Below are 16,532 nucleotides of genomic sequence, written 5' to 3' on the forward strand. Positions count from 1 at the left end.
GGCGTCTGCTGGCGGGACAGCAGCGGAGTCGTCGTCGTCTGCTGGCGGGACAGCAGTCTGCTGGCGGGACAGCAGCTGAGTCGCCGGAGTCTGCTGGCGGGACAGCAGCGGACTCGCCGGAGTCTGCTGGCGGGACAGCAGCGGAGTCGCAGGAGTCTGCTGGCGGGACAGCAGCGGAGTCGCAAAAGTCTGCTGGCGGGACAGCAGCGGAGTCGTAGGAGTCTGCTGGCGGGACAGCAGCGGAGTCGCAGGAGTCTGCTGGCGGGACAGCAGCGGAGTCGCAGGAGACTGCTGGCGGGACAGCAGCGGAGTCGCAGGAGACTGCTGGCGGAACAGCAGCGGAGTCGCAGGAGACTGCTGACGGGACAGCAGCGGAGTCGCAGGAGACTGCTGGCGGGACAGCAGCGGAGTCACAGGAGTCTGCTGGCGGGAGCACAAGACTGCGGGGAGTCGGCGCGGGTGGCACTTGACTGTGGGGAGTCGGCGTGGGTGGCACTTGACTGCGGGGAGCCGGCGCGGGAGCCACTTGACTGCGGGGAGCCGGCGTTGGAGGAACTTGACTGCGGGGAGTCTGCGCGGGAGCCACTTGACTGCGGGGAGTCTGCGCGGGAGCCACTTGACTGCGGGGAGTCGGCGCGGGAGCCACTTGACTGCGGGGAGTCGGCGCGGGAGCCACTTGACTGCGGGGAGCCGGCGCGGGAGCCACTTGACTGCGGGGAGCCGGCGCGGGAGCCACTTGACTGCGGGGAGCCGGCGCGGGAGCCACTTGACTGCGGGGAGTCGGCGCGGGAGCCACTTGACTGCGGGAAGTCGGCGCGGGAGGCACTTGACTGCGGGGAGCCGGCGCGGGAGGCACTTGACTGCGGGGAGCCGGCGCGGGAGGAACTTGACTGCGGGGAGGCGGCGCGGGGGGAACTTGACTGCGGGGAGGCGGCGCGGGAGGAACTTGACTGCGGGGAGCCGGCGCGGGAGGAACTTGACTGCGGGGAGCCGGCGCGGGAGGAACTTGACTGCGGGGAGCCGGCGTTGGGGGAACTTGACTGCGGGGAGCCGGCGTTGGGGGAACTTGACTGCGGGGAGCCGGCGTTGGGGGAACTTGACTGCGGGGAGTCGGCGCTGGGGGAACTTGACTGCGGGGAGTCGGCGCGGGAGGAACTTGACTGCGGGGAGTCGGCGTGGGAAGAACTTGACTGCGGGGAGTCGGCGCGGGAAGAATTTGACTGCGGGGAGCCGGCGCGGGAAGAACTTGACTGCGGGGAGCCGGCGCGGGAAGAACTTGACTGCGGGGAGTCGGCGCGGGAGGAACCGCCGCACGCCGTCGGCGTTGATGACCACGCCGAGGCCTTTGGTGAGCGCCTTCAGGTGGTAGGGGCGGCAGAACAGCCTCATGAGGCCGCCTTGTCCCAGGGCGACCCCGCAGACCACCCCGGGGGGGTCCCCGATAGATGGCCCAACGGGACCCCAGGTAGGAGTCTCTGGCCAGGAGCTCCGAACGGGACACAGTGGTAGGGGGGTAGAAAGAAAAACGATCAGAGGAAACAGAGGCTGTGAAATCAAAATCCGGGTCAGAGTCAGAATCAGAAAATAGGAGATCGTATAAATTATGATCCTCCTCAAAATCAGAAAAATCAGAGTCTAACAAAATATGCTGTGGTCGGGTTCGGGTTGATGGCCGTCGGCGTGCCTGCCGAAAATGAATTTTTCCCGCTGGGTCCACAATTGGTTGCGTCATTCTGTCAGGGATTGCTGGGCGGGCAGGTGTGTGAGGACCCAAACGCAGGAAAACAAAAGCAGCAAAGCAGGTGGCAGAGAACTCAAAAAATGGTTTTAATTATAACTAACAAAAGCACAAAGTACAAACAAAAAGACTAGGGATCAAAAGGCAAGGTTCAAACCAAAACTTACTTAAACAGAGGGACTGGTACACGAGGGCGTGGAACGGACTTGACTTTGGCAAAGACGGACATAGACAATGACGCAACAAGGAGTGACAAGAAACTGGGTCATTATATACGCAGACAAGGGGTAACGAGACGAGGAACAGCTGGGTAACACAGGTGGATGCAGATTGCAGGATACACTGGGAAAACACACACAGGTGAGAGCAATGGGTAATCACAGGGACAAGTCACACAAGGAGAAACCAAACACAAAACCTAACACCCACAGTGCTGTTCCAGCAGTGTCGGAGTGTAATTTGATGTAGTGTGATTAAGCAATCCCATAGTCAGATCATTTGATAACGTAAATGTCTGGTGGGGCATAAAATTGCTTTCAACACAACAGCAGAATGAGCATAGTGTTAAACCTTACACGCCACATCGGAATAGTCTTAACAAAAGGCAGCATATTACCTTTGTTGTAACTGTAATATCACTAAATTCTTGGTTTTACAAAGCATTTTTCCAAAACACACAAACAAATCCCAGCCTTTGGTGTAAAATTAATAGGCAAGCCTATTGCACTCAGATCATGCAAAATATCTGTAACTGGCTCTGAGGAAGTTCAAGAAAAGACAAAGTTCTTCCCTGGCCTTTGTGGCCTGCCCTGCGGTGGAGAAATGATTTGACATTGCTACATCGACAACCAGAATTTAAAGGGGGAGAAGAAGCTACAGGGATACAGAGTGATGAGTGGTAGGGTAGTGCAATTTGGCTTTTAATGTCTCATTCCGAGAGCAATGTTTAGAGGGTCATTCGGGCATAAGTGCCCACTTGAATTATGCCACCTTGCTGAGGTATGACAAGAAGGAAAGTTTTGCTTCACTTGGTGGGGTTCAGGACGGGACAACCCTTTCAAACCTGATTTTAACATATAGTTTACAAAAAGAGTTGACCATGCCCGATTTTCTATATGTTTTGACAATTTTTTCAAAAGATAGTTTTCTGAGAGGAATGTCATTTTCGAGTGTGGATTTGAGCAGTGACGACCCTATGAAACGCAACTCCACACAACACACTGAACAAAATGCACCACAATCGAGTCTTCGAGCTTTTTAATGCCACTTTGAGTTCAATTCCATTCTCAGGATCAGTGTTGTTTTTGGCAGCCCATTTAATTTTTGTCTTAGTCTTAGCCTTTTGGACCAAAATGCTCGTTCGTCTTAGTCATATTTTAGTCATTTTAAAACGTGTTACTCTTCGTCTAGATTTTATTGCTTAAGTATTCTAGGGTTATTTAGTCAATAAATACTCGAGATATTTTGGTCTTCAAAAATTCAAATACTTTATCAATATTAAAAAACAATCCAACAATTTTGACAGCATATGTTTTGACAAATGTATGCAAATTATTAAGTCAAAACCACTAAATCAGGAGCAGGGCTGTCTAACGACTGCCATTATTAAAATATTAGTTTATTGTTATTCAGTTATTTAATAAGTTATGTCCAAACCACCGAACATAGCACTTCATCCTATGATTATAATACACACTCAGCAGGAAAGCAATACAATAGTGTTGCAACGATTAATCGATTAACTCGAGTATTCGATTTGAAAAAAAAATTCCAATTAAATATTGCTGCTTCGAGTATTCGTTTAATTAAAGTGGTGTTTTAATGGCTTGTTTTGAAGGTGTTTGCATTTAGTTTGATTGATTTGACTGCCTAATTTCACATGGCTGAATCCAGCTGCTCCCTGTTAAGACCAACATAAGCTAAGTTTTTGTGTGAACTAATTTTTTTTTTTTAAATGCATTCGTAATTTAGTTTATAGGTATATTAAGCCATTTTTTGTGGGAGTATGTGTCTCAACCATTTGTTAAGAGCATTGTTAAAAAAAATAAGTTTTTTTTAAACTTTAAAGCATTTTATAGCATTTAAGCTAGCAGACTTTTGCTCTGTAAGTTAGCCAATTGTTCTTTTGTTGTGCATAGATCCTCATTTATTTATGTATTTTATACTGTTCGAGGCTCAGCTCAGGTATTTAAATTTTTCATGTTCCTTATCCGATTACTCAATTATTCGAACCAACTGGTTCACCGATTAATTGACTCCTTAAAAAATCGATAGCTGCAGCTCTACAATACATTATTTTCAATTAATTATACCAACCTGGACGCCACGGACTGGAAACTTTACGCTCACCACGCTGAAGTTACTGCTAATGCGAATGCAATGCTAATGCTACGGGTTATATTTAGTGCGTGATGGTCACTCAAAACTAGGGATGTGACAAAATATCGAAATGGGGATATATCGAGATACTTTGTATCCCAAAAGGTTATCGATATGCTCCTGCAAGAATCAAGATATCATTTGAAAAAAGGGTCAATATCAATATCTAAACAAAAAAAAAAAAGGAACCAACAAATCGCTACCAAAATCCTCCACCATAATAGTTTCTTAGTTAACTCTAAGGCTGCCTTGACGGTGCTCGACACCCAGTCCATTTAGAAACCACAGCATTCACAGTCATTCTGTCAGACTTTCAGGGTATTTTTAGGTCACTTGCTGTTCATTTTAGGGCATTTCCAGGTCATTTCCTGTTGAGTTTCAGGCACTGCCTATTCACTTGGGTGATTCCCAGGTCACTCCTGTTCTTTAACACGAAATGTACAGGAAGTGACCCCTAAAATATTGCAAAATCAAATGAATCAAATCAATCAAATAAATGAAAATCAACAGGTAAATGACCTTAAATGGCCCACAATTACCACATTGCCTGGCATTGGCTCCTACTTACGGCCATAGACGTTCAATCTGTTTGAAGTGGGAGGGTGGCAGTGATTCATTCGCTGCCATCCCTCCCAGTTCAAATGGATTGGACGTCTACAAGTGATAAACTCATTCCAATTCACAGCAGAAGCTTGTTTTTCTGTTTATTAGTTGTTTTTTTTATTAGAATATCCTAAAATGATTTCCTGACCAATGTTTCGATAATCGTTGTATCGCCGTATTGTCAGATCATCGTTATCGTGAGCTTTGTATTGCAAACTTTATCGTCTCGCGAGGTACCAAGAGATTCCCACTCCTACTCAACACAGACCTTTAAAGGCTAAAGCAACAGTGTATATTCTCTCTTGCCAGATTAGAAAGCAAATCTTATTTTACCATGTGTTTCAAAACAAGCAAGCATGGAAGTGAGTGAGTGTGTTGGGGGGGTGCAGCATATCAGGTTGTGACACAACCAAATACTACTACGATGCAGGCTAACTACACATACAATAAGAAATGTCAAACATTGTTAATATATGATGGAAACTATGCCGCGTTTTCGTCTCATTCTCATCTCGTCAGACGGAAACTGGTATTTCTGATGACTAAAATAAAGATGTTCTCGTCTTCATTGTCTGATTATTCCAAATCGGTCCAAGACAGATCTGGACAAAGCTATTTTTTGCTGCATAAATGGCAACTGGTGGATAGATACAGACATTAAGTATAGCTTCTGCCATATTGTGTTCAATTATTCTGCATGTCACGATACATTGTTGGCATAGCTGGAGGAACAAAGATACGAATACATAATAAAAGCCTAAGCAATTAAGCCAATTTGAATAATTTCCCAGTAATGACCCAATGGTGTGTCAACGACTGGCTTTTGGTGCTGTGATCGTTAATAGGCCCGTGCCGACCTCCCCAGGCGCACCACTGGCCATGACCTGTGGAAGGCACCCCTTCCTACTCCTCCTCCTTGTCCGGATCTCTCCCCCCCAGTGCCCGGGGCCTGTGTAGAGAACCAGGCTTGGCTCGGCCCGACACGCTCTCCCCAACAGGGGTTAACATTTCAGGGGTTTTCGAGTCCAGGCCCTTATGGAGGTGATTAGTCCTGAAAAGCCATGACAGATTCTTTCCAAGATATCTGACGCGGCGTGTTTATTTTATCCGGGCTCTTTGTGTGGATGTGCTGGACATGAGTAACCCACTTGAAACGGGTATCGGCTTACACGGAGAGATGGGGAAGAGGATGGAATAGAGTGGGGGGTGACGAGCCTCAAGATGTTTTGTTGTGAAGGGAAAAAAAACATTCCTTGGATGATTCCTGTTGTCAAATGTGCCAGAGTGGGTGACGTAGTTCCTAGAATTCTACTTCCATGTTTGTGTTCCGAGGAGTTAGGCAATTTATCTGTCTGTCTCAAATCTTATATGGACGTCTGTAAGAGGGGTTTGCGTTAAAGTGTATTCTGACATGTGGTTAAGAATGTTGTTTGAGTCCACGTTTGTGTCGCTGGAGCTCCTAGGAACTTACGTAGATGTTTGGTGATCCGCTAAAATCAGCAGCTATGCCCCTTTCATACTCATACATAGGGATGGGAATCGAAATCCGATTCCAATTCGGAACCGGTTCCGAGTGTTTCGAGGCCTCGACATCACAATGAAAAAGCCTTAACGATCCCTTTAACGATCCCTAAAGACGCATATTGCGTCGTGACGTGTCTTGTTGTCCAGACGCATCAAACTAGCATGGCGCCAAGAACCACTCGCTCCAAAGTTTGGCTACACTTCACCAGGAAAAAGGGTGAAAATAAAAGGTTACGATAGTTTAGCACGAGCATTGCCGCCGTAAACATAACAATGACAGAACGTAGGTTCGAATGCTCGAAAGTGTGTCTTCACTTCACGAGGAAAAATTACAACAAAGCGACTTGCAGACATTGCGAGTTGGAAATAACTGCATCGGGAGGGAATAGACTGGACTGTCCTCACCGAGACGCTAAGGCTCAGTCCTGGCTATACAGCTAGCTAAACTCCCAAATGACGATGCAGAAGACGTTGGTATAATTTGCTGACTTTATTCAACCATCACTTGAAACTAAAAATAGAAATGAAACAAATCAATTTCGTCCCCAATAACAAACAGGTTTGCATCAACGTAAATCAGCGATGATTAGCTTCTAACACAGTAACAACAAACAGTTAGCATGCGTTCGCTAGCATTAGCACATCGTTTAAACCACTACACAACTGGATTTAAGTGTCCGATCGCGAGTGGAAACACACAACAAAAACACAGCAGATGATACATACAGCCGTTGGCGCTGTAGATATTTTACAAACATTAACAAAGAACGTAGGCTTGTGGCAGTGTTTCCCTTTCTCACTAACTCGCTCACTCGCTTGGATGCGGCATTTCTTCTTCTTCGCGCGTAAGCGCGCTCTTCTTCGCATGAGGAAGCGCAAGGGCGCCACCACTTGAGCGTGAAAGCACCATAAAAACTAAAAGGCATGCATTTCAATATACTGGTAAATAAAAACAGGGGTCCCCAAACTACGGCCCGCGGCTCCATATTTGGTCCGGCCCCCTGAACAATTCCAGAGAGCATTTTGAATTTTTTTTGTTTTTTTTCTCCCTCAGTAGTGTTATTTATTTCCTGGCCTTTTTCAGTGAATAACTCAGAGAGGGTTATTTGGTTATTATCTATTTAATTAATAGTGCGATTATTATATATTATTATTATATTATATTATTATTTTTATTTTATTTACTTTTTTTCCGTGAAGAATCCACAGAGGGTTATTTGATTGTGGCTTTCTGAAAAACAATAATTTTTTAACATTTACGCGCTCCGACAATCGTCACACTTTTTCTGCTACAAACTGACCCCGGCCTCTCATCAGAGAAGGGAAAAGTTATTTGGCCCTCACAGGAAAAAGTTTGGGGACATTGCCAAAGGCAGAACAACGACCTATATGCCAAAATATACCAATATTTTTTATTTCTATTAGAAAATGTTTCAGTAAAATGTTACACATTCTTGTGCATTTGCCACTTATTGCCATAGTTAACATTGAGGCTTTGGGCCTCTTTTGACCTCGTTGTGAGTTTGTAAGGTTGTGACTTCTGATTAAACAAACTTGATGCCAATCAAAATGTTTGTTCCTCTTTTTCCCGAAATTAGAATCGATAAGAGAATCGATAAAGAATCGAATCGTTAAGCAATATCAATAATGGAATCGGAATCGTAAAAATCATATCAATTCCCATCCCTACTCATACATCTCAAGGAGCCGCCATATTTAAAAAAAAACTACCCTGTACTAAATCTGTGTGCTCTACCAGTCTCATCATTAGACGCTGGATGAGCTCGCTGATGGAAATGATTTCTTTTCAAACGTGCAAGAATTGTTGCTGTGTCCTCGATGGTCTCCATTTCGTTGTTTTCCATTCATCTTAGTTTTATTTTGCCAGAAGTGGGTGTGGTGAGTAAATTAAGCGTCACTAGCGCAGACTACAACGTCACAGCACTTTGTATTAGGCACAGTACCCATGTGCGAACATGACTACCTGTCGAAAGATTTTTTTATAGTTATAGGAATTAAGTACTCAGGTTCCTACAGTCCAAAAGTCCACTAATGTATTCAGTATACTGTACAGTCTATACAATTACAGCATGCAGTACATTTGGTGCACAATGTGGTATTATGGTCCTGCCTTACCATACATTTACACTGTAGGTTGTTCTCAAACTGGCTGAAGAATAAGTACTTGTTGAGAGATTGATGCTCCCCCTGAGATTGCGGGGTTTTGGGGGGCAGGGGGGAAAGCAGCATGTCATTTTTTGAGCCCTTGTTTGCTGCAGGCCACCCTCTGTTCCTCTTCGCGACCTTCTGATATATTCTGTCTTCTCCTCAGCGCAGAGACGAGCTCACTTAATAAGCTTAAGAGCCCCTCTTAACAGGCGTGACTCCTTCGCGGGCCCCCAGCCTGATATCCTGTAGGAGTGCCAGAGCATGTCTCAGGAGGTTTGGAAGGTTCGTGGGGTGTTGTTGTGGGGGGGTGAGTTGTCTCCGCGCTACTGCCTTGTTGAATGTAGTATTCTTGCCCGCTTGCTCAAATTCTTCTGTGGTCGACGGAGGAACGAGTCATTTGATCAATCTTAAAATCAACCTCCAAACCTAACCTCAACCTGGATTTCAACTATTTTGACAATTTTTGTCCTAACACTAAACCCAAACCCAACACTGACCTCACGTATACATTGACAGGAAGATGTCCATGGTTTTATTTTTTTATGTTTCTTGTTTTACTTTTGTTACTCCTTAGTTTTTCTGTGTAGTTGTAAAAGCATATATTTTAACTAGGGCTGTCAAATTTATCGTGTTAACGGGCGGTAATTATTTTTTTAAATTAATCACGTTAAAATATTTAACGCGTGCGCGGCACGACCCACTCATGCATTGCCGCAAACAGCCTACAATGGCGCAGTTTTACTTATATTCAGAGCTAAGAGGCAGCGTCAAGTGAGTGGAGTAGATATAAGTATTCATTGGAGCCATGCTTTCAATTGGCACAAGCTTTAACATCTCTCCCAAATTAGTGGAGTATGAACAAGCATTCGCCGAGGCTATACTTTTAATTGGCAACCGCGTTAACACCTCTCCCACAACACTTATAGTTATTGTAGGAAGCACCGTGGGGAAGAATGACAGGAATTGATCATTTTCTTAACACCCTGCATTGTACCCAAGGCAGAGAAGATAGAATTTGCAGCAGCCACACACAGTCATGGTTGCACCACTTCCTATCATGCATTAGGGCAGAACAGTTAAGCCGCTACAGTATCATTTACTGAAAGCTCAACAAATACACTAGATGGCAATATTTAGTCACAATATACAAACTCACATTTATCCTTTAAGAATTACAAGTCTTTCTATCTGTGGATCCCTTCCACAGAAAGAATGTTAATAATGTTAATGCCATCTTGTGGATTTATTGTTATAATAAACAAGTACAGTATGTTGAATGTTTATATCAGTCTTATCTTTCCATTCCATTCCAATAACTTACAGAAAAATATGGCATATTTTAGAGATGGTTTGAATTGCGATTAATTACGATGAATTATTTTTAAGCTGTGATTAACTCGATTAAAAATTTTAATCGTTTGATAGCCCTAATTTTAACAAACCTAAACATATCTTTGTTATGCCTGGGGATTGAACTGGTTTGCCAAAATGTTTGCCTAATTTCAGTTTTTATTGAGTTTTTTTTGTCAAAAAAAAGTGACTCCCCCCTTTAAAATCATATTTTTAATTGCCGTTTATTTTAGAAATGAATTTATACTTGTCTTTCTGCACTTGGACAACCATTATTACTATGATGTTAACAAATCCAATCTTAATCCCTTAACTGTACCCGAAATCCTATTTGTTTGCCTGACACAAACCCTACCTCAAAATCTTACCCTGACGCCTAACCCTATGATTTGAAATCCTAAACCCCTTAATTCAAACACATTAATTTCAACCTCCAAACATAAAACGAACCTTATATGATAACCCTTTAACCATACGGTTACTTTATTAGAGCTAATGAGAGGCAATGACTGACAACTGTAAATTTTCAAATTCGGTCCAGTTAGCCTTACAGTCTGACAGTTTACAGAGGAAAGGAAAAAACTATATCTAAAGTAGATTATAAAAGGACATTGTAGACATTTTCAATGTAAATTGTCTTGCAAACTTAATAAAATGTCATCAAAAGTTATGAAATAAATGTGAAAAAAAAAATAAAAAATCACCATTAACCCTTTAAGGTCTGGGCCTATTTTGTCTGATTTTGCCTGCCTTTGAAGTTGCCTTTATATTTCAAAGAAAGAATTGTTTACGATGGCCTGGTTTGGTCCCTTTTTTTGTGACACCTTGAACTTCATGTCCAAACTGTTGTTTCCTTCACTGACCAATTATAAATCATCATTTTGGGCCCAAAAAGACCAAAAATTCCAAAATCGTTTTGTGAAAATTTTTAATATTGATGTCCAATTGACAACCAAACATGCGTAACGAACCGTTTTGAAACTTTATAATATTTATTCAACATGTTAGGATGAACATTCAACCAAAAAAATTTAGAATAAATAGTCTTATATTTGACAATTCAACATAAACAACAGGTATAGCCATAGGCGTTTTTTGCTTTTATACATGCTCTAGTCAAAACAGGTTATATACAGCAGACCAAACAGTGAAGAACAGTGAAAAATATATACCATCTAACACAAAAAGTGTTTAGAGGCCATCTCTTTATGAGTTTAGGTATTGCGGCCCATCACCTGATGAAAACTATGTACACACAATGAAGCTTCTTGAACACACATACACAAATTGAGAAGACTGATTGTGGGGAAAAAAAAAAATATAGCATTGGAAAAAAAAGTATTTTCAAAAATATTTACAATAAACAAGTTAAATTTTTTTCAGGCATGCCACTTCGAAAAGCTGTTTCGTCCTGGAATTCTTTGCCTTCCAATAATCTTGCACAGTTGGAAGTGAAACCAAAGACATGTACAAGAGGAGTCCAATAAATTTTTCAAGCTCCTCCGCTGTAGTGTCTGTCCACACAAACTTTTTCCCAATCTCTTTTCGGACTCTGCCATACTGGTTTGTGTGTTTGCACTTATTCATCATTGTCGATGAGGTGAAGAACAGGTCAAAAAGTTCTTTTGGGGTGTATGCATGTTCACGATTCACCTGAGGTCCTGGTGGTCTCCGGGGTGTGAACCGGCTGCACTGTGGGGCAGTGTCTGTGTCTTGCTCTGTGCTCCATGGCACAGGTGCAGGCTGAGCCAGTGGTGATCGGCTTCTGCCGCGCTGACTTCTCCAGCCTCTCTTCCGCTGACATCTCATCGCTCTTCCGTGATGACCCCTTCTCCCTCGTCCTCTTTCCATTCGGGCAGTGAATGTAGATTTTTCATTGTCACTATAAATGTACATGAAAAAAAAAGTCAGTATTTATGAAAATAATAAAGTATAAAATAAAAATATATACAGCAATAAATAATAATGGAAATCTATATGTATGACAATAGAAAGAATACCATAGCAATACCATAGCTGATGAATATGTGCTACATCCCTAATCTTCATATAGAAAGAAGAACACAAATTATAAATTCCTGCCTGGGATACACACAGTGCACGTACGACTTTGATCTGATATGCAAATTTTATTATTATATACACAAACACACACTTATATTGCATCAAAATTAACTTTGTCTTGCAATATCAAAAGAAACTTTCAAAAGAAACTTTTTCAGCATTAAAAAAAAAAAAAAGTGAGTTGGCTTACCTCTGCTCGTCGATGGCGTCACCCACGTGTTCAATCCATCACTATCTTCACTCAAGGACTCTTCCGAAGAAGACGATGATGACGAATTTAGACCATCCTCTTCCTCAAGTTGATCAAAAAGCACAATTGCTTGCGCTAAATTTAGTTTTCCGTTCATTCTCAAAGTCACACAAAGTCGCTGCTTGATCCAAACGGCCGTCGCTCGCCACCTCGCTGCTTCAGAACACTCCTCCCTCTCGTTCGGTGGAACCTCGCACGGCAGTTTTATTTATTAAAAAAAAAAAAAAAAACGCATTTTGTGCTTCCACTGTGACTTCGAAAGGGTTCGTTTGATTTGTGTTTTTTTCATGGAGCTTCCGTTTTGAAAAAGGACAAGAAATGATCGAAATATAGACATAAACAAATGATCCATGCAGCGTTTTAATGTTTTTTTGAGATGACAATAAAACTATCAAACTTAAATGACAATATCTCACGTTTTAGTTGGTCGATTGACTTCACATAATAACGAGAGTAAACCGCAACTTCCGCACTTTAAAACGAGACCAACCAACGGCATGTGGGTGACGTAATTAAAACGTGAGGGCGCTTCAAAGACGACGTGCGCTGAGGACGCGCCGGCGCGTCCTTCGACTCTAAAGGGTTAACGAAGACATAGTTTGCTGCCGCTTTAGCTCATAAAATTCCCATGACATTAATTTAAATAACATTTAGCTATGAAAGTATGCACATAATTAAAATTTGTATTCATAGTAGTGGAAAGTCACTCCCGATGGCCTCATCTTTCCGAAATTGGAAGCATGCGCATCCATTTCCGGGCCCACTTGTACAGCTCCGAGAGGGACCATCCATCACTTGACACTTTTAATGGTCCCCGGCAATTAACCCATGAAAACTGCAACACTTTCCCTCAACGCATTGAAGCGAAAGCAAGCAATAAAGGCGTCATTTGTTTCGGCGACAGCCCGTCAGAATCCATTATTAGCCCACACCCGTCTTCGGCTGCCCTACTGTCAGCACAACGCAAATATTTACTCTGAATTACGGCCTTATTATGGGATTTCAACACGCCTCATAAATCAGCTGGTTTCTCTCTTGTTCCAGAAAGCTGTCCTACTGGAGAAAACCACAACAGTTGGGGAGAGAGTCACATGTCTTTAAACAACGGATATATTTGATAATATTTTCTGTACATAATGAGTTGACTGATCTGACTAACTTTTGAACCTTTATAAAACATTTTCATAACATTTGTGATGATATGTCAACTGACAACTAGTTGAATGACACCTCTTTTATATCTTGAGGGGGTCCGTATCACTTTCACCGGCACTAAATAACTTTGAGGAAGGTGGCAGGAACCCTGTCAAACAAAAAAACTACAAATGTGCCAACTGCTTTACGGCATACGTCACTTCCCCCTTACACCATTCAAGAAAGAAGTCGGTGCGAACGCTTTCGCGCGAACCCTGCAAAGATGGCAGAGCAACAAAAGAAGCAAAAAGTTTTGTCTGAGGAGGAAAAAAATAGGGAGTTTACCAGAATATACAAATAAACATTGGCCCGGCTTTCACTCGTTGGCATGCCACTGCTGCCTCAACGAGTTCGGGTGGGGGGTTAGCCATACTAAGCCGCACAGTTGCTAACCGTCATATGCTATTGTTTAGCCACAACTGGATTCATTACCTTATTTTTATTCATCCTTCACACAGCTGTAAACTGAAATTTTGTTTAATCCATCTGCAGGCAACCGGGAGATTGATTTTTGATTGATTGATGATTTTATAACACTGTGTGGGTGTGCGCTGGTCTTCATGGGAAATGCTGTGCTGGTCCTCATGCGAAACGCAGTCTTCCTTAAGGCAAAGCACTACCGCTTTTGTCCACCAGCGTCGCTAAAATCGACCAAAACTTAAAGCTTACCAAGTGCTGCTTTAAATTGCATTAGCTGATTGCTTAAGTGTGACTAATTTATTTGCTTGTTACTGTAACATCAAGTTTTTATGCGGTAAACCCTTCACCCGGAAGGAAATGATGATAAAATGATGGATAGGCTGAGGGAAATGATTTATTTCTAGGAATAATTAGAGTATAATACATGTTAAATCTTGAATTTGTTTTCTTTGCCATGCAAGTTCACCGGGCAAAGGTGGGCCCAGGACGAGTGAGGTGGGAGCGGACACGGGAGTGGCTTCGAAATCAGAACACTCTAAGGCATTCAGAGAGGTTAGCTGCAGCTTTTCAGTTATACGGCTACCATCCCATCTTTTGTCTTTTTTTTTCAGACAGAAAATATATATCCCCTTGGTTACAATAAATGCATTATTTTTGCACAACAGAAGTGTACAATAATAGCCCACTTGACGTATGAATTACAGAAGATAGCTAAATTTAGTGCAGTACAGCTTCACCGGATCAGATTTATCCTTTAGAACTGATACACTATATTATTCAGTGTATATATTTTTTTGTTTTCAGTTGTTCTTGAAATGGGTTTGATTTTTTTAGGTGCAAAATTAGCCATTCATCTTTCTGATCAGATCAAATTCTTTATTTTCCATCTTTTCCTCTTCAGTAAATATTTCTTACCAGAGATTGCCACCGACGCTGCAAGCAGTGGACGACTTCAATGTGCGGTGAGTCGGCCACTTCAACCACATGCCTGTAATGCTAATGCTCTTGCATGATCACTATTTTGTGTGTAGATGGAAGAAGGATGTACGGATCATCACTCTAGTAGAGTTTGGACCTTCGACACTTTACTTGCCAAAGCAGAGAGAGTGTACAAAAACGCTCAAGGATGTGGCACTGAAAAAAGTTGAGTTATTTTAAATATACACACATTTTAATGTAACTTGGGTAACACTTTATAATAACTATCCGTTATAAATACCGTATTGGCCCAAATATAAGACGGCCCTGATTATAAGACGACCCCCTCGTTTTTAAGACTCCAGTTTGAAAAAAGACTTTTTGAACACCAAATTAATCTTTATACAGAAAATAATTACAGTACATCTGAAACAAATTATTTTAGCAATATATTTGATAGAAAAAGCATGTTATTTTGCCTCATTCAAATCTTAATATCTGAACATTTAAATATGTACACTAAAGTGCAATCACATTCGTAAATGAAAGGCTTCTGGTTTTTGAAATGTAAATAAACCAATCTATTGTGATAAAACAAAATTGCAATAACTGCATTAACCAGCAAAGTGAAGTCTAACTGTAAAACATTACAATAAAATAATGCAAACTGGTTAAAATTGAGAGTAGCTGAGATCTGTCATGACAGAACATCGCTTCAATGATATCTGGCGCCATCTAGCGTCATGAATGGGTATAATTTCTAGACCACAAATATAAGATGAACCCCACTTTTTCAGTCTTATTTCAATGCAAAAAAACACCGTCTTCTATTCGGGCCAATACGGTACTTCATAGACAATTAGTAAACTGATCATTAATGATTTTTTATTTGTTAAGTGTTTGTTAACAGTTTGTTAATAATTTATAATGATGACTTATAATTACGATATCATCAATAAACTGATGTTTAATGAGTAATAAATGACTTGTAAGCAGTATATCAATGATTTATGCCTACACATTATAAATTAGTAATATATTATAAACAAGCTATTAGTAACTTACTAACTAATGCCTTATTAAGTATCAGTTGATAATCTATTTATGTTATTGGGACGTTCTTCTAAAGTTGCAACTACTCCTCATTTCTTAATTAAAGGGGGAATAAGTACTACTTTAGAATAACGTCTCAATAACATATATAACCTTTTAAATAATACTTAATTTATTAACTCACAATTTAGAGATCAGTTGTAAATAGTGTGCTAACCATCTACTAAACATAGGTTAGGTTAGGTTGAGCAAGTTCAAGGTACAGAATTTTGACGTGATATTTAACATATAAAAATTTTGTACCTCAAGATTGTTTCAGCCATAGACCTTTCTATGTGGTGTACTTTACCAAAGAAACACCACAGATGAAATGTTGAACATTTTGTTTAATGCATAGAAACACACATACTGAACCATCCCACAGCAGAACAACACAATACAACAATATCGTACATATGTTTGGGAACATTTTTGTGCTAAACATAGGATAAACTGAAGTTATGTGGGGCATTTAACATCCAAACATGATTGCAAACTGTTAACAAACACTTAAAAAGTCGACAATATATCATTTATTAACAGTTTAGTAAAGATCTATTTACTAGTTACTACGGATCGTTATTATAAAATGTTACCGTAACTTGTTCTAAGACAGTATTACACAACATGATTTTAGAACTATTTTGTCCTCCAAAAACCAAATGTAAAGATGAATTCTGTCTTTAACAACTAGATCTTGGTACCACAATTCCAGGAACAAAGAGGTCATACTGCGCACATACAATTTTCAGAAATGCGTAAGAGCAGTTGATGATCTTTTCCCTGATCACTTAATATGGAATTGAAGAAAGCGTAGGGTGAGGGGGGGGA

At 41.5% G+C, this 16,532-nt stretch overlaps 1 protein-coding gene across 2 annotated transcripts in view; it reads left to right on the plus strand.

Moving 5' to 3' along the window:
* The window catches only part of lrriq1 (leucine-rich repeats and IQ motif containing 1), an 86,592-nt gene that overhangs the window by 64,324 nt on the left and 5,736 nt on the right, over nucleotides 1-16,532 (plus strand). For both annotated transcript variants that reach the window (XM_057837292.1, XM_057837291.1), the window contains exons 23-25: nucleotides 14,153-14,243; nucleotides 14,593-14,653; nucleotides 14,723-14,834. In XM_057837292.1, coding sequence (XP_057693275.1) covers nucleotides 14,153-14,243; nucleotides 14,593-14,653; nucleotides 14,723-14,834 — 264 coding nt within the window. The remainder of the gene's footprint in view (nucleotides 1-14,152; nucleotides 14,244-14,592; nucleotides 14,654-14,722; nucleotides 14,835-16,532) is intronic.

Source organism: Corythoichthys intestinalis, chromosome 5, assembly GCF_030265065.1.
Source record: "Corythoichthys intestinalis isolate RoL2023-P3 chromosome 5, ASM3026506v1, whole genome shotgun sequence".
Lineage (NCBI taxonomy): Eukaryota > Metazoa > Chordata > Actinopteri > Syngnathiformes > Syngnathidae > Corythoichthys > Corythoichthys intestinalis.